An 18,613-nucleotide genomic window follows, 5' to 3' on the forward strand; every position below is an offset into this window, starting at 1 on the left:
ACAAGAAGACCTTGTTATGAAAAGTGGGTGTTATTGGTCGGAAAGGAAGGTTTGTTTTTAGACTTTCCATGATTTCCCTGAACTGGGGTGCATGTAGCTCTTGGGTAAGATACTAACCCCAAGTTATCTAACTCCAATCCATCTGTCGGAGTATGAATGTGTGGGAATGTTGGATAGAAAGCACTTGAGCAGGTAGAGTAGACAAGTGCTAAATGAGAATCAGTGTATTTACTGTAACGGTTCTTTTTGCAGGGTGAAATGATTGTTCAGCATACACCTTTAAGGACTTTAGTTACAAAGAAATGCACAGGTTTGAGTTTATTTGGGATATTCTGTAAACCATATAAGGTGATGTGTGCTCACATGTCACTAATATTTGGTGAATGTCCCTTAGTGAGTCGCACCTCAACTACACTCTCTTGGTAAGGCAAGGCAAGTTTATTTGTATAGCACAATTCAACAACAAGGTGATTCAAAGTGCTTTGTAGGCAAAGTGGTAGGCATCAACAAGCTTCTGGTGTCTGGTATAGCGTTCATTTAAATCAGTTGGTTTCTTGGTAAGGATCTGGCTTTTAGGGCTCTTTCACAAATTTTCAATAGGATTGAGGTCGTGGCTTTGGGAAGCCTGCTCCAGCAATGTAATGTCACCCTACTTTATCTATTACAAAGCCAGTTGTCGTGTGTGTTTGGGATCATCCTCCTGTTGGAACACCTGTCTTCAAGTTTCAACCATCTAGATGTTGATTTGAGGTAAAGTTCTAGCTAATTTGTCTAGTGTACTACTGGCAACAAAACGGCCCCAGAGCACGATGCTACCACCACGATGCTTGACACTTGGTAGTGTTCTTAGGCGTAAAAGCCTCACCTTTATTCCTCCAAATGCACCTGGTGTCATTGTGACCAAATAGCTTCAGTCTTTACTCGCCTGATCATTGCTTCTTTAACCAACACAGCAGTTTTCAGTTGTGCATTTATGTAACTAGAGTTACATGATAAATTTGCTTTTGGTGACACTAAATGTGGAACACATGAGTGATGACTGCTAAAACGGCCTCTGTACACCTATATACATACTGAATTTAAAAACATTATTTATTACATTATTCAAATGTACAAGAACTGATTGATTATTTTTTTTAATTGTAGTAATTACTGTATTCATATATTTTTAAACTGAAGGGGGGATTTTTTTTATTAGTTTTTTTTTTTACAAGCTGTCCATTGCAAATCCTTCATTTAAAATGAACAAGTGTTATCCAACACTTATGCAACATGAATTTTAGTTCTGTCCATGCTAGACAAGTCAAGTTACTCCCTTGTGTTCTTTGATGTTTGCATATTTGGTGTTGACTGTCGTGTGTTTATGTCCATATTCTGAATTTCCTGAGTCAGACAGAAGGACTTTAAGTCATGAGGCGGGCCTCCCCTCCACCTCCCCCTCCCTTTCAGGGCCAAAATAGCGTGTGTGCCCCACTCAGAAAACCAGACTTGAGAGTGCGCCACGTCCAGGGTCCGAGCGGTGCGTAATTATTGACCAGAGAGTGCAAAAGGTCTGCAGCCATCTTCTGTGGACTGGACTTTTCTTCTTGCTCGACACTGACATGAATGAAACACTGATCTCCCGTTTGGACCTCGTCGTCGGAACCGGGCCGAGTGGTGTTTATGTGTAGGAGAAGTGAGGAGAGGGCTGATGAGACGCGATGTTGTTCTGGCAGCCGTACACTGAAAACTTCCGAGCCCCCCTACAGAGACAGAACAGCGGCTATACGAGGTATCCGCTCATGTACAGCTCAAATGTAAATGTTTGGTTTAGTTTATATCCTCACAGTGTGGGTGTTTGGAGCAACAACAATACCTGTTAATAAATAACTCTCGGTGAAAAGGTCAGCGCCCTGTCGCTGTATTTGCATCAGAGATATAACATTATTTTTACTTGACACTGAGGGGTGTTTGCATGCCTACAGGGTTCATATTTTTTGACAGTAACGACTTTTTGTAGATATGTGTTATAGTTTCAGGGAGGCAGAGCGCAACTACAGTTGGACACAATGACGGAAGCTCGAAGGTTGCTGATTGGCTAATAATTCTGCGCTGGGCACAGAGGGCGGCCTCTGATTGGCTGGACTCAGTCTTTGGCATCCTTCCCGAGGCTGGCGGTGGCAGCCCTGCGGGCTTCAGAGACCGACAGTCTGTGTGCTGAGGGAGCCATGTTGATGCTCTGTTTTGTGTCAAACGCTTCATTTTGGATGGTTAACGGACTGCGTGTTAAAAATAAGGAGCCCCGGCGGTGATTCCAGCCCCGCGATGAGAAGAGGAGCGCGGAGTGGGATGGTAGAGGGAGCGCCAGAGGAGAGCCGCTCTTAGGTCACCGGACGTAGCTGAAAGCAAGTGAAGTTGATGCTAGTTAGCTTCATAGCTCGGTAGCAACAGCTGGTGCGGGGCGCTGCGTGGGATGCGGTGTGTGGATTAAAACGATATTTTTTCCTCCTCCTGCTTGTGTCGTTCTGCTGAACAAACGTCAGTCGGACTGTATGAAGACTCGATACTTGAAGCAACAAAGGCGCTGCTGAATTCAGGCTAGCTTGCTTAAGCTTCCTTTTCAAAGCTAGCTGTTAGCTAACATTAGCATGCTGACAATCAGCTCGGATCTTCAGTCACGACTAACTATTTACTCGCTGAGTGGGTTCTAAGTTACTTTCAGGCATTCTGCCTGTCTTGGAGCATCCCTTTGTGCGAAAATAAACTCTCAGAACTCGAGTGGAGATATGGCAATGCATCCAGTCTCTGTGGAAAGCTACCGGTTCGCCTGCCCAGCTTGCCAGGGAGCGGCTAGCGGGCTAGCAGCATAACTTTCCTCTCACGGGTGTCATTCAGAAGCTGCAAAGCTCACTTCCTCTATAAGCCGACCTCTCGTACCTGAAGCAAGCTGGCGGCCATCCGAGTAGAAGCCGAGGACAAGGAGCTGGGGCCGATGGCCTGGGTGCTGAAGATGGACGACGCCACCATCGAGTCGGGGCTGGTTCACGACTTCGACGCCAGCCTGTCCGGCATCGGGCAGGAGCTGGGCGCTGGAGCCTACAGCATGAGGTTAGAGAGACTGAAGACAACATGCCAGTCCCAGCTTCAGTGGGTCGTTGGCAAGAACAGCTCTCTGAGTGTTAACATTACAGCCCCCCTGGGTGCGTTACTCCCTTTGTGTTGGGTGTTATGGTTTCTCTTTGTTTTGGGATTTGGACTCGAGCAGTCACTGCGGGGTGCCACGATCAGGGATGAAGATTAATTTCTCTAAACACACACAAAGGCAGGGAAGGGGACACGTGTCATACTGCCAGGGACAAAGATGTTTTGTTTTTTTATCAGTCTGCACTGTTTCTCAATGCACGTGTATGCTGCAAGGACATGGGTAAAGTTTTTGTTACATCCAGGAAGTCAGGAAGACACTGTTCTGGTTTTAAGAACAGGTCTGTGGCTTTGTTTCTCATAATCAGGGTTATGTGAAAACAAGTGGCTGCACATGTCTAGGCGGATGGGACTGAATTTAGACTCTTTTTAATGGAGCTGTTCTAGGTTATAAATGAAATTGCTCAAGCATTTTTTCCTCCCTCAATTCAGGACATATACGCACCTCATCTTTTGTCATTGAAGCCAGTATTTTTTTTCTGTTTACCTGCTCCTGACCTCTCTAAGCAGTGATCCATGATCATATGTTTTTAGTCTGAATATTTTAACTCTGACATTTTTGAAACTCTTGCTTTCCTCCTGAATGATTTTCTTCAGAAAATGTAGCAGCAATTTAGTCACTGTAAATACACTTAATGTATCTTTTTACACTAGCACACCATCATGTTTGGCCCATTTGTTTTTTTTGGGGGGGGGGGGGGGGTGTGTGACTCCAATAGTATTGGAAATCAAAAATTTATTTATGTATTTATTTCTCATTGCATGGTTATATTTATCCTAAAACTGTTTCACCACACAGGCAGTCCATAAGCATACTAGTGGTTTTTCTCCAGCAGCAAACTTTGATTGAACTGTTGGGAGTCTGGTGACTCTGAGATGTTGGACCCATTTATTTTATTAGAGGAACATGTCTCTTCAGATCAATGCAGAGTTAGTTTTTCAATGACACTGACCCACAGCTTATAGCAGTCCTATGCTATAACCTTTACACTCATCTGATCTTAGTCCAGTTTAAATGTCTGTGCCCTCTTGTACCAAAGACCACCATCAACAGACCAAATAAGGGAGTGTCTTTTGGAATATTGGCATTCATCCCTGCAGTAGATTTCCAGAGAGCTGTAAGATGAATGCCAGCATGTGGAGGTTTTCAGGTGTTACTGGCCCAACCCCTTATTTAAACACATTGTGTTGGTTTTTGCCAAAATATCTCACCTGCCTGTACACGCCGAGGCTAATAAACATGCAGTCTAGTAACAAATTTTATCTTCATAGTTCTGGTTTTAATATAATAACAAGCCAGTTTTTCCCTGGTTTCTGGTTAGTCAGGTTATTCCAGCATTTATGCTGATGGTGCATATTTACACTGGCTGGGCAGCATTACTTGAGAATAATCTGTCTGCAGAGGATGAATGTGCATTTCCTGCAACTGTGCTGTCATAGTACATCCGACAAGGGGACGAGAACCTCTCTGGGGAAGCAGCTGAATGATGGTGTGAACTGTCACAATACCAGTACAGGAAAGGTTGAGACTTGCTGGTCATTTGTCATTGGATTTTCCTTTTTTTTTTTTGGGTGGGGGGTAAATAAATAAATTCCTAATGTTTAAAAGAGTCACCAAATATATCTTGAAGTCGATATGTGTGGAAAGACTGAGCTGAATAACTTTGTTATAAACCACCTTTTCAATTAGTAATTCCTAGTATGCGTGCACTGTTATGTAACAGGTTAATGGGAGGTCGTGATATTTGCATGATGAAGGCAAGCCCGCCGAGGGCATACATGTGCTTTATCTGCATCCGTCTACTTTTAGCGTGTGTTTATCTGAGCATGACGTAGGTGTGTGCCTGTCGCTTATGTGTGTAAGCAAGATTACTGGTATTCAGGGGATGGTATGCATTGACAGTATTAGTTTGTGCTTCAGACATACTGCTGTCTGTCTGTGGTGCAGGGGTGGGTCGTGGGTGTGTTTGGAGTCAGCAGCTGATGGGAACAGAATGTCTCGGTGTTATTCAGTGGAACGAGCTCCTCAGATTTCAGGAAGCAGATGCAGTTTTCGTGGGCAGCATGGTTCAGCTGGGCTGTGGCACCCATGTTGGTGCTGCCTTGGCTTGCTCACTCTGCAGAGAAAACACACCGGCAAGTGATTGAGAGAAAGCGATACGGGGCAGGATAAATCTAGCAGGCAGCTCTTTGAAAGACTTCGTTGTTTTGAGGAAGGTGCTGCAGGAATTATTTGAAATTTGGTAAGGTGGTTTTAGTTTGGCTCCAGATTAGTTTTCCAGGTAATGAGATGCCCTGATCTACATATTTTTGCACAGATAGGACTTCTTTTTTTGCACATGCACACACTCCTCACCCTTCTCTGTGCCCTCATTGACACTCCCACAGCATTTGTCAGGGTGAGCCAAGTACGGGAACGTTGTCTACAGTGCCTGCCAAGCGTGAGAGATGGTATATGTCAGCAGCTAAGGCTATCTCTGGGTGTTTCTGTTCATTTATCCTCCTGCGGACTCATGCATACATAATTAGAGAGACAGTTTGATCGATGGATAGTCTTCGTCACTTATTCTAAAAAAAGGTGATCCATTGAATTATTCCACACTGTGACAGGGAAATATTGCCCAACTGAAAGTGACATATCAAGAGTGAAGTGAGAGTGTTAAAATCACACAAACATTTGAGAGAAGGTCGTCCAGTACTGATGCATAAATACACGATTTCCTTTGCCTTCAGGAAGGTCACAGTGATTATGTTGTCATCAGGATGGAGCTCACATGGTGCTGGAGATTCAAACTAACTTTGAGACAAAAGCTAGTTGAAAAAAATTGAGGCCAGTGCCAAGGAAAATACGCCAAATCAGCTCCTAACGGGGAAAACTTATCGCTCACAACTGTTCTTTTATTGTTGTTTTTTTTGTTTTTCCCTCGCTGACTTGTTTGTCTCTCTCGCCCCTCCTAGTGATGTGCTGGCTCTGCCAATCTTTAAGCAGGAGGACTCCAGCCTCCCTCCTGAAAATGAGACCAAAAATCCCCCATTCCAGTATGTGCTGTGCACCGCCACCTCGCCCGCTGTCAAGCTGCATGACGAAACGCTCACATACCTAAACCAAGGTGAGACCTAAAGAACGGCAGGTGATTTTGGGAGGGGGGGTTGTTGACCCGGTTTTACACGACCCAGTTTGTGTTGCATGGCTGCCTGTCAACAATCCAACGTCAATAAATAATGAGCGCATTAATTTAATGCATTTCGGTGTGATCACTGTAAAATGAAACTCTTACTGATGTGAATGCCAGCCTCGTGTGCCCTCGACGTGACACACTAAGATCTGCCTATTACTGAAATGTATTGTAATGCACGTTGAATGCATAACAAGACGTTATTATTCCAGGTTATTTAGCATATCAATACACACAGTTTTTATTTATTTATTTAAACACAGCTCAGGGGCCTTGTTTAAAGGTGGTTTGGTCATACAGACGAGATTTTGTGTTTTTTCTTGGAAAAAGTTGTTTTGTTTTTGTGTAACACTGTACTGCCCTCCAAACACTCCATTACCCCCACTGACTTTTACTTTCTCAGTGCATTAATAATGATTATCTGTCCAACTCAGTGTTTTATTCGCTTGTTTGTTTTTTTTGCCTGTAATTTTTACTTTAAAAGTGCAAGATTTACAAGTTAACTTACTTTTTTATTAGAATTGTTTTGTATAAAAACAAAACCAGCAAAGTAAGAAATTCATCATATGGTCTAAACGTCTGTTTCTGCTTCACATATAACAATAAAATATTCTAATAAAGCCTGTGAAGGAGTTTGATAGAGAGCAGGGTCAGGTATTTTCTGATCGTTGGGGTTTATATTGCTCATATTGTAGCGATAGAAAGTACCTTGAGGTGACTGTTGGTGTGAAGTCGTGTTATATAAATAAAGCTGGATTAAATTGCATGTAATTAAACTGGAGTGAGCATGAATAAACAAAATACCTGAGCGGTGTCTTCACAGGTCAGCCTGTGCAGTGTGAGCATTTGTGCTAATTTTTTAGGAAAGACGGTTTACTTGGGCATGCATGTGTTTTTGTCTGTTTCACACAAACTGAAACATAAACCACTGCAGCAGTGACACAACTTTATACCACACTGGGGTGATTTTACAAAACTTCAATCAAGAATTAAAAGGCAAATTTACCTTCAGGTGTGATCATTTAAAGAGTATAAAATGCAAGTGGTCTCCACAGCAGCACTCAGAGGATTCTGTATCTACTTTTTTGTGTTTTTGGTCTTTGTTCCTGGAAGTTTGATAAGGTTAAACTCTGTAACTACAGAGTCGATAGGCAGACCAGTGAGAGAGTCCAGGATTTATGATAACGTTTTGTTTGCATAGCACTTATCACAACTAGCATTTCAAAGTTCTTTACCCAAAGTGCAATAAAACACAGTCATGTGTAACTAAACAGGCAGGAGTTGGAAGTTAAACCATAACAATAAATTACTAAAAGAACGTTGGGTTTTTTGTTTGTTTTTTTAAAAGGACCTTAAATGTGGTAACATCAATATATAATGCTCACAGTAAAATAATCAGAAGTTGTAACAAGTAATCCAAAAATGAGTTTTAGTGCCATTAAATCCCAGTATTGAGTGTTTCATCAGAGGAACCATTCCTGCAGTGTCATTCATAAATTTACAACAATAATAATGAGCCTGTACCTTTTTATTGAGTGTGTTAAATTCAAATATGTATATACTCACTGTTCCTTGTTAAATCTTTCTTTTTTGTTGTTGTTGTGTTTTGTTTTTTAATGTTCATCTACTCTCACTCAGGCCAGTCTTATGAGGTGCGTATGTTGGACAACAGGAAGCCAGGGGAGTTACCGGAGCTCAACAACAAGATGGTGAAGGTGAGAGGATCCTCACAGCTCGAGGACAATCATGCATCTGTGTCTGTAGACAGGACACTTTATATCTAGTGTGTGTGTCTGTGTGTGTAGAGCATAGTGCGAGTGGTGTTTCACGACCGTCGGCTGCAGTACACAGAGCACCAGCAGCTGGAGGGATGGAAGTGGAACCGTCCTGGCGACCGTCTCCTTGACATCGGTAAAGATGCCTGCCGAGAAATGTTTGCTTAGACTGTCCCGTTCATGTGTGTGATTTGTAACTCAAATATCTGTGTGTGTGTGTGTCTGTGTATCAGATATCCCCATGTCAGTGGGCATTGTGGAGCCAAAGACTCACCCCTCCCAGCTGAATGCTGCAGAGTTTCTGTGGGACTTGAACAAAAGAACTTCTGTGTTTGTGCAGGTAACACTCAGACATCCTCTGACACTCATTCAAACCACAGAGAGACACACACACATACATACATCTCTCTTTGAGCCACCTGCTCAGCGTGCTGCTGAATTTCCACATCAAACACGTTTTGACTTCATCGTGTCTACCCGCCGTCTGCAGGTGCACTGCATTAGCACGGAGTTCACTCCCAGGAAGCACGGCGGAGAGAAGGGTGTCCCCTTCAGGATCCAGATCGACACGTTCGCCCTCGGAGACGGCGGAGACTACACGGAGCACCTCCACTCTGCCTCCTGCCAAATTAAAGTCTTCAAGGTGCTCACTCAATCTTAAACAGGGCACGTTTGAAACTGTGCCAGCACTCACCAGTTACATCTCTTCTTCTCTGCTTCCTGTTTAGCCAAAGGGGGCAGATCGCAAGCAAAAGACTGACAGGGAGAAGATGGAGAAACGCACAGCTCAAGAGAAGGAAAAGTACCAGCCTTCTTACGATACCACTATCCTGTCAGAGGTCGGTACAGGGCTGCTGTGAACTCCTAGGCTTTATGTGACTTTGACACTAACTAGCTTATAATACTAACAAGCTTCCAGGTTCAGTTCTTGTTCATAATACAAAAGACTCCATCACTGCCAACCAGTCTGAAAATTACAATGCTTTGGATTTAAGAACTAATGAACAGCAATAACTTTATTCAGAAAGCTGCTGAAGTCATATAATCCTCTTAATTCGTTGGCCGTGGTTTCTCACTGTTTCTCACATTCAAGTGTATAAATGTCAGGGACTCTGAAACAATCAGTTACTGCGTTTTTAAACCTCAGATCATCAAAAATACGACGATCGCGTTGAGCCCAAAAATAAAAACCCTCCTTTGATTTATTTGGGGGGAGGTGGTCTTTTTTTTTTTTTTTTTTTAAATGTAAAAAAATCACAAATGTTTTTCACAGTGGCACAGATTTGATGTCACATTAGTTTGCCAGGTGTGTTTAATGTTAGGAGACCCTTGTTTGTTCACACGGCTGTCATCTTTCCTTCTTTCCGCCTCATTTGTTCACCAAATCAGAGGCACGCTGCTGCTGTGAAACAACAACCGGATAACTGGTTAGTATTTCTGTGCCCAGCTATCAGCTAGTCGACTTGCAGCACACAACTGAAGTGGATTTTGTGTCACTTTGTGTGGTTTTTCCATATTTTCTCAGATACTGAACAGACTTTTATTGTCAGCTCAACTGTTTGTCTAGACCAATGATTCCCAATGTGTGGGCTGCAACCCCCTATGGGGTCTGAATGGGCCACAGCAGGTCCAGTGTGCCCAGTATCCCTCCTGCACACGTTCAGGCGGTCTTGCCTCTCTAACATCGTCTCTACAGCCTGAGCTGTTCCTTTTATGTACTCCCTCCTGCTCGCTCGCAGTGAAAATTAAGTTAACTGATATTTTTAATTCTCCTATATTAGAAATGTAAATGGATGGGACCGTCTAATTTTAATCTGTGGAGCGTTTATACGACTAAATCCTGCAGGATGAGAAACATATTTCTATTTTACTTATGTTTTATAACCAACTAATAAACTTTTGGCTTATTTCTTATTGGATTCTGTAGGATTACATCTTTTTAGGGTTATTTTAAAATCAAAAGTGTTTCTATATTAGAATCTTGTTTTGACTTGTTTTGTAATTCATTTTAAAATTGCCATTATTTATTGTTATTCTTAATTATGGGGCTTTTTTTTTTTTGCTCCTGAACTTTTTCTTGTCACTAATTGTAAAGATTTTAATTTTGAAACTAAAGCTGCTGATAGAAGATCAGGTTCAACAATTTCATCACTGGAGCATGAATAAATGAAAGCACAAAGGAAATGCTTTGTTAGGTATGTGTGACCATCAGTTGGGCGTTTTTACTGAAGGTTTGGGCGTGCCACTGAAAATGTTTATGTTTCAAATGAAGCTGCAGGGGTGTGAAGTTTGGGAATAGCTGGTCTCGACTAAATAGTTGTGTTAATGTGACAAAAGGGATTTATTTTAATTTGTTCTAGCTGATTATATAAGTGAGATTGTTCAGGGTCTTCTCATATCTACACCCCCCTTAAACATCACTCACATTTGACTTGCAATACAGTACAGCGAGGTTGCCGAGCACCTGTACAGCAGTACAGGTGCTCGGCAACCTCGCTTTTAAACAAGAATATAACCAGAATACAGCCACTGTTGCAAAGAGATGCATCACAGACGAGGTGTGCCTATAAATTAGACCACAGTCTATGACGTCATAGAGACAGGTTACCTCCCATTCAATCACTTTGCAAACAAAAAGTCACCCAGAGGTCAAGGATGTCAGACAGTCGGCCCTAATTGGTAGCTGCAACTACTTGCAGCAAAAGAATCACCGGCTGATTGATGAAAGTTTTCCCAGCGAAAAAGAGGATGTCGTTCTATTTTTACTGTAGTGTGACTGAGTCATAAAGCATAACATGGACAAACTGTAAATATAACAAACATAAAACCACCTATGTCAGAACATCAGTTTTCTTAACACCTCATCCAGTTCAGGGTTTTGGGGTCTGGAGTCCTTCCCAGCTGACATTGTGGGCGAGGTGGTGGTTCTCCCCAAAGATCGCCGGTTTGTCGGAAGGTTTATATCAGAACATGCGTAACATTTTAGCCGACATTCGTCAGCTTCCCCAACAGCCAGACGGGTCTGTTTCTTCCATCAGTAAGGGCTGGCCAGCCTTTATTTATTAGCATCAATCATGCTCTGCACCTTTTATCAGAGACCCAGCTTTTAATTCATTTTCACTGTTGCTGCAGTGACATAACTTCTCGCTTGGAGGAAAATGGTTTGCAGTTTGTTGCATAAAGAGGAAAAAAACCACTTTGAATCTTTTGCAGCTTGTATTAAAATCAGTTAGTAATGAAGTCTAAAGAATTGCCTTTTATCAAATATATTACATTTATTTTGTGAAATAGTGTCTCTGTGACTTTTCGGTGTTTGGCGGGTGAGGGTGAAACTCTCCTCAGACTGTTTTAAAATGCGCTCAAATGTTATTGGACTATAATTACGGTGATAACCACACCTCTATCTGTTCCCCACATATCGAGTTGGAGGTTTTAGTTGTTTGTGTGATAACCACTGGCTGGTTAATCTCTGCTGTGTGTCTGTATGTAGACGAGGCTTGAGCCCATCATAGAGGATGCGGGCGACCATGAGCTGAAAAAGTCCAGCAAGCGGACACTTCCCGCTGATTGTGGCGACTCCTTGGCCAAAAGAGGCAGTGTAAGCATCCTGCTCTGCTCTCCTCTTCCTCCTCTTAATCACTCCACACACTGTCTGCCACCTTTTTTAGGACCTATTGTTGATTAGTGAGGCCGTCAGTTGCTGTTTAGGGGATGTTGTACTGAACTTGACTTTAGGCTAGATGGAGCTAAATGTCTTTCACTTGTTGTTTCTGTGTAGTTTGAGCTGCTTGTATCAATAAGTGCGCTTTCCACAGTGCTCTCCTTGGCCAGACAACGCCTACACCAGCACCAACCAGGCAGCTACTCTCTCCTTCGCCTCCACCCCACTGTCGACCTACACGACCTCCTCAGTACTGGACAGGTACCTTGAAAGTGTGTGTGCGTGAGTGAGAGAGCTTTCTGTTTTTTAGGTAAAGTGTATACTGGTCTTAAATCAACGTCTCTGTTTTCCAGTGACTCGTCCTCACCCAATCACCAGGCAGACCCTGGCAGCCATGGCAACTCGGAGGTTAGTGAAAAGTGACACACCTGCACGAACAGAACAGAGGTGTAAGAGACTCGGGTGTAGATGATGACGTAATTGATTGCTTTGCCGCGTGTGTGCTGAGTCACTGTCAGGCTGTAACGACTCGGCTGAACAGTGCAGAGGCGCTGTTAATGGTTTTAGTAACATTTGTTCTGTTCTTGAAATCGCAAATTAAAACGTCTGCTGTGACGAACACCTGCTGCCATGTCACATGATACGTTTTCCTCCCTTAATGACACAGGGTTAAGATTTTATTGAGTTTCAGTAAGTGACACAATCGCAGTACCGACTGCTGCTGTGGTTAAATCCATGTTTGTTTCTGATGAGCAGCAACATTTATTCCAGCAGATATTTAGATAACTTTTTCTGCTGTTATTACCTTTCATTTGAATTCTCTCCATGAATTTGAGCTGCATTCGAACATTCAAAGCGTATTTCCTCCCATTTATCTGCCATTATATCTCTGTGTAATATGAAATGTAGTGTTTTCAGTTACAGAGAGGAGAAAATGGTGTAGGTGACTGACGAATGTCTCACCTCCACTCTGCAGTTGAGTTTGGATCCATGACTTTTTTCCACTCTTTGTGTTTTATTTGAAATTGTCTTAAGTTTCTTTTCCACTAGCGTCTGCTCGATTCAACTTTACTCAGTTTTGGTCATTTTCTATTGCAAGTCAGTAAAGCTCAATGTGGGTGGGGTTGTTATAGCGAGGTGGCTCTTAACTCCTGTGATGCTAAAAAACAATGGAGGACATTGAGGCGTTGATATACATGTTGCTAAACTGATGTTAAATGTCTGCACCGCTTCATGTGTCGCCATTTCCCCCGTTTCCGGCTTTCAAAAAAGGCATCACTCATGAGTCATCCAGTGATGTCACTCCTGTGCCAATCAGTGTCATGCAGTCTGTTGGCGTCATATTTGTGGTACCAGGTACTACCACCTAATATAAAACCAGGGCTCGCAAAATTTCAAAATCCCTGGTAGCCCTTGGGGCAGGCACTTTTCAGTTTTTGGTAGCCCAAAATAAATTTAAGTAGCCTAAAAAAAAATAAAAGAAAATTTTGATTTATGTTTTGTTTCCTTTACAATATTATACATTAATCTAAAAATATTTAAAACACAAATTACAACAACAAATTACAATCATCAACTCAAATATTTGGTTCTAATTGAACAGAAATTTCTATGAACTTGCAAGAACTGTGTAGGACATGAATCAGTCTGTGTCAGATTCTGAATTGGAAATTTCCACTGAAATCACAGGTAAGAGGCAAGTGGAACCAAGATCTAGGACATTTGCTTTTTGAAGTTTTCACTCTTTGCGATTTTGCGAGCCCTGAAAACCCTAAAAGTCGAGCTGGTGGTTCTAGTGGAAAAGAGGCTTTAGTGCCCTCAGTTTTAATCCAAATATGGTTTAGCTCAGTAGGGCTGAGTTGTGTTAATGTTTCGACCCCCTGTTTGCTCCTCTTTACAGCAGTTGGGCGCCACTGCCTCCATACAGGACACACAGAAGTGGCTGCTGAAAAATCGCTTCAGCTCCTACACACGGCTCTTCTCTAACTTCTCAGGTATGCACAGGCAGGTTGTCAGACACACAGCGTGGTCAGGCGTGGTCATGATGTTGAAAGACGTGCGCGTGTATTAGAAGTGACCAGATGTCCTCCCTTTTTATTTATTTATTTGTTTTAAGGTTCTGATTTGTTAAAGCTAACCCGGGACGATCTAGTCCAGATTTGTGGGCCAGCAGATGGGATCAGGCTCTTCAATGCACTCAAATCCAGGTAGGTCACACATGAGTGGCTGCTTCTGGTAAATACAAAGCAAAAAACAAGTTAAAGAGAGACAGAGACATAACATGATGTCACCCACAACAAAAACACAGCGAGTTATCTCCCATCATGCCAGCTCCAGGCTCTGTGATACACCACCCACGCTGTTTTCTGTGTATGCAGGTCAGTGCGTCCCAGGCTGACAATATATGTCTGTAAGGAGTCGCTTCAAGAGAGCCCCCTGCTGGACAGACACAGCACTAACGAAAATGGAGAACACTGTCTCTCCTCTGGTTTACACGGTAAAGACGAACAGATGCTGCTGATATTAATCAGGGACCAAATGCCGTCTGTGATTATTATCATGACCGTGAAACCGGTCTGGTGTGTTTCTGTGCAGTGTACCATGCTCTGTATCTAGAGGAGCTCACAGCTGCAGAACTCATCCGCAAGATGGCGTGCGTGTGCAGCATTCCACTGGGAACGATCAACCAGGTGTACCGACAGGGTCCTACAGGCATACACATCTTGCTAAGCGACCAGGTACACACACACACACACTCTCTCTCTTTATATTTTGAATGTCACATTCATGGCCCTGAAAGACTCATGAAGTGGAAGTCTTTAATTAAAAAACAGTGGAATAAATGGTAAGTGGGTTGGTGCCCTGCTAGTGCACTGAGAGCATTCACACACACATGCGTTTAACCTCTACTTTAAGTACTTTCTAACAATCTCACACACACACACACACACACACACACACACAGACTGATGCTTCAGGGGAAATTTGGGGTTCAAGGATACTCACAGAAGACCCACTCTACCTCCCAAGCCACAGTCCACCCATAAACAGGAAAATGCCTCACTGTGTGCTTTAGTGGACATGGTGACGTCCTTTTCACTCAGCTTTCAGGATGTACAATACCTCCACAAACACCGTGCTCAGAAATAAGGCACCATAGAAGTTGTGGGTTTGAGATCTGGTTTAGTGTAGTGGTTTACACATTTGCCTAACAAGTGAAAAATACCCGTGTTGAGCCGAGGAGTGAACCACCAACCCTTCAGTTATCGATGATCTGCTCTGCCTCCTGAGCTACAAACACTCACAGCTTACAGAGGAATAACCGGGCGCCATCATCTTATTTGCATGTTGTTTATGGGCTCTGTGTGTGTCACACACACTGTGTCGCTCTTCAGAGTCGGACCTGTGTGCAACCGAAACAAACCTTTAACCTGCTGAGAATGTTTCATGAGCTCCAGCGCTTCACCCTGTTTTGTTTTTTTACTTCTCTCCCACAGATGGTTTACAACTTCCCTGACGAGAGCTGTTTTTTAATCAGCACTGTCAAAGGTCAGCAGTCTCTGCTAACAGATAGAAAGCCACAACCTAGATCACTTTTAGACGAGGATGTAATGTCTCCCTTCACTTTTCCCCCTCTCTGCAGATGAGTCGGGCGAAGGACTCCATCTAATCTTGAAGTAGTGAGGAGGACAGATGGCATCACTAATTCTCCACCCTCTGTTTTGGAGCTGAAGCCTCCCTCTGTCCATCCCTCTGCCTGCCTCTACTCTTTCCCTCTTCTTCCTCCCTGTCTCTCTAAGCGATAGCTCGACGGGAAGCAGACAGACTGCGCTAAAGCCATGTAAATGTTAGAATCTGACATGGGTGTGTCCACTGTTTCATATTGAAAACATTATTAACGAAGGAGATTTAGTTCAAAGAAGAGAGACCGGTGGGATGTGGGATAAAGGGGGGAAAGTTAGCAATGTTCTATGTATTTTTATTTTATTTTTTTATTTTATTTTTCTGTCTTTTGTATGGTTTTTGTGTGGAGATCGGAGGGTGGCGGCTCCGGGAGAGGAGTGGGGGTCGGCAGGAGAAGGAAAGCGTTTCCTTATTGCTCGTTGCCCTTCCTTCACAACGCACACAACCAGCACTAGGCCAGTATTTGGTAACCTGTACTGCTGAACAGCATGCGATCTCATACTAACTCGCTTAAAGGAGAATCCCACCGTGCCCTGCTTGTTTAACATTCTCGATGGGTTTGTCTTAATAAACCATTAATTAACCAACCACGTATTGATCAGCCAAGCTTGGTAACCCCCGGAAAGAAACGGGTGTTTTGTAGATGTTTTTTGTTTTTCTTTGACTTTGTCAGACTGACTGCTTTCATTAACTCTCGTCTCGCGAAGTCGTCCTCAGTGATTTACAGCCATATCTCTGTGCTGACGCGACGTCACGCCCAGCTTTCCCGATGCACGTCCTGTTTATTCTGAGCTTTTACTCATTTTACTTCGTGCTTTATTTATGGATCAGCCGTTTCTTTCATTGAATTTACGTGTTTCTGGTGCCATACTGGCTTTTTTTTTTTTTTTTTTTTTTTTTAAATAGAGCGATCTTTAACTCACATTTACACACACACACACAGCGCATACACTTCATATTTGACTCCTCTGCTTTGTGTACTGACTTTGAAACACTCGTTCAGAGACATGTGATTCTTGGCCGTTTGTGTGCAAGAAGGAAAAACAAAGCAAAACGACGAAACTTCTTAAGAAAACAGTCAGCCTATCCTAAAACCTCCTATCATGGGGACCAAACAGGCTTTTAGATTCATCTGCTTTTTTTTTTTTTCTTTCTGCCTGACTCTGGACACCTTAGAAGCATTAAGAGACGATTAAGTCAAATTTAGCAGCATTGCTTGTGCGCAAAAGTAATAAACCCTCTGTTCCAGGATCTGCTTTGCAAAGAAAAAACACCAAACACCCGCTATCTCCTGGTTTCAATAGTCTTATTTCTGGAGAGGAGAAAACCTTCACAGCACCACATCCACCTTGTATTTTTACATAGCTGAATGCAGGAAGTCGTGTCTTTCGAGCGCCCTTATCTTTGAAAAAGTGACGGGAAGCCTCTCACTGCTCCTGGGGGTTCAGTTAAGTCGACATAATGATTTTTGGTACACGGTGTTTCAGCATTTTTGAAGTGCGTACACTTGAGCGTGTCAGTGTCTGAATGTGTGTGTGTCTAAGTGTGCACTCGTATCATTTTTCTTTTCTTGCAAAGACTTCATTATGTCAGTTTAAAAAAAAAAAAAAAAAAAAACAACAAAAAACTTTTTTCCTGTTGGTATAATGAAACCGTGTTTTAGCTTGCTAATGTAGTAAAGAGCATGTGGAAGATGGGGGAAGGTAGGAAATGGTAATTTTTGTCAGTGACTGTAACCCCTCTGTCTTTTTCCAGACGTTAGAGACCAAGCCTGCACTGAAGAAATTCACAAAATTCAAGCTTGATGTGTAGTCAGTAGTCCTACTGCCCCTCCCCTCTTCTTAACCGAGAAGGAGAACAAAATAAATAAAACAATGTCGAGACTAAATAAAAAAAAAAAAAAGCTTTTGTCTCCCCACACGCCAGAGCCAGGACTGTAGCTCTTGTGGTGTTTTAGGAGGACGTGAGCGCCGCAGCGCAGTAAAGCTGTGGTCATCAGCTCAGACATTAATAGAGCGAGTCCGGCGAACTCTTGAATAGCAGTTTTGGTCCGCTGAAGGCCTGACCGCGTGACTGTCTGTGTGACTGTGTGTAAGAGAGTGCGAGCTCGAGAGGTGACCACTGTTGATGTACAGTACAATGTCTGATGATGATGATGCTTATGTACACAGTATCATATGCTGGAGATGTACACAACCACGTGCTGGGAATAAATGATTTCATAACTTTGTCTGGTGTCCTGCTTTATTATTACAACTGTAATGGTGTTTTTGAGACCTACATCATCCCTTTATCTTTATATATATATATTTTTATTTTTTATTTTTGTCTTTTTCAACCAAAAACTAAACTTTCAAAATGAAAATAATGGATGAATTAAAAGTAGTGGGTTAATTTGTTTTATTTATTTATTTATTTTAAATTGAGTATTCTGGCAATTATGTTGTTGTTCAGGCATTAGAAAGATTAAAATGATGGTCAATGATTTATAACTTAGACTTCATAGATTTGCAAATTTGAGCTGCTTCCTTTAGGGGTGACCACTGTGAATATCTGCCTCCGTCTCAACTTATCCAAAGCAGCATCCTGTCACAACAACCCTCTGCAATGTCCTTCACTACATCCATGAACCACCTCTGTGGTCTTCCTCTTTAACTGCTGCCTGGCAGCTCCATATTTAACATCCTTTGTCCAGTAAATCCACTATCCCTCCTCTGCACATGTCCAAACCATCTTCACCCTTGTCTCTCTGACTTTGTCCGCAGATGGAACAACTTGATGGTCCCTCTGATGTCCTCATCTCTAATCTTGTCTGTTCTGCTCACTCCCACATTAAAGTCTCAACATCTTCAGCTCAGCTTCCTCTCTCTTTATCAGTGTCACCATCTCCAACCATACGTCACGTCAGGTCTCACTACCATCTTGTAAACCTTCCCTTTGACCCCTGCTGATATCCTTCTGTCAAAAATCACCTCTAACATCATCATCAGTAAGGCCAAGGCATGCACACTTGCAGACACAGACATTATATAGACTCCTTTCAAGGTTAGGGGTGAGACATATTTTGCTCCTACCTGCATAAGCAACAGTTTTTGCAGAATGTGTTCCTGATGTTCCACAGATAAGCGCGAAGAAGA

General features: G+C 42.7%; 1 protein-coding gene across 3 annotated transcripts; it reads left to right on the forward strand.

Annotated features, from left to right (window-relative positions):
• Nucleotides 1–1,449: 1,449 nt before the first annotated feature.
• ubp1 (upstream binding protein 1) lies at nucleotides 1,450–17,706 on the forward strand. 3 transcript variants are annotated; one of them, XM_085445276.1, is made up of 16 exons: nucleotides 1,450–1,771; nucleotides 6,139–6,290; nucleotides 7,995–8,071; nucleotides 8,162–8,267; nucleotides 8,365–8,471; nucleotides 8,622–8,774; nucleotides 8,860–8,970; nucleotides 11,622–11,729; nucleotides 11,947–12,053; nucleotides 12,146–12,200; nucleotides 13,693–13,786; nucleotides 13,909–13,999; nucleotides 14,171–14,289; nucleotides 14,388–14,530; nucleotides 15,290–15,341; nucleotides 15,436–17,706. In XM_085445276.1, exons 1-16 carry the CDS (start codon nucleotides 1,701–1,703, stop codon nucleotides 15,471–15,473), a joined length of 1,584 nt encoding a protein of 527 aa, XP_085301402.1. In that variant the 5' UTR covers nucleotides 1,450–1,700; the 3' UTR covers nucleotides 15,474–17,706. The 3 variants fall into 3 exon arrangements, with proteins under 3 accessions (XP_085301402.1, XP_085301401.1, XP_085301403.1); XM_085445275.1 differs by lacking the exon at nucleotides 1,450–1,771 and adding an exon at nucleotides 1,779–3,087; XM_085445277.1 differs by lacking the exons at nucleotides 1,450–1,771; nucleotides 11,622–11,729 and adding an exon at nucleotides 1,779–3,087.
• Nucleotides 17,707–18,613: the final 907 nt, after the last annotated feature.

The sequence above is a fragment of the Copadichromis virginalis genome, linkage group LG22 (assembly GCF_057382275.1).
Source record: "Copadichromis virginalis isolate Kocher_CV1m ecotype Utaka linkage group LG22, C_Virginalis_male_GT1.1, whole genome shotgun sequence".
Lineage (NCBI taxonomy): Eukaryota > Metazoa > Chordata > Actinopteri > Cichliformes > Cichlidae > Copadichromis > Copadichromis virginalis.

Coding starts and splice junctions, on each gene's coding strand:
- ubp1 (XM_085445275.1), top strand. CDS start 2,972: ATGGCCTGGGTGCTGAAGATGGACGACGCCACCATCGAGTCGGGGCTG. Junction 3,088..6,138: donor GCTGGAGCCTACAGCATGAG/GTTAGAGAGACT, acceptor CGCCCCTCCTAG/TGATGTGCTGGCTCTGCCAA. Junction 8,775..8,859: donor GCCAAATTAAAGTCTTCAAG/GTGCTCACTCAA, acceptor CTTCCTGTTTAG/CCAAAGGGGGCAGATCGCAA.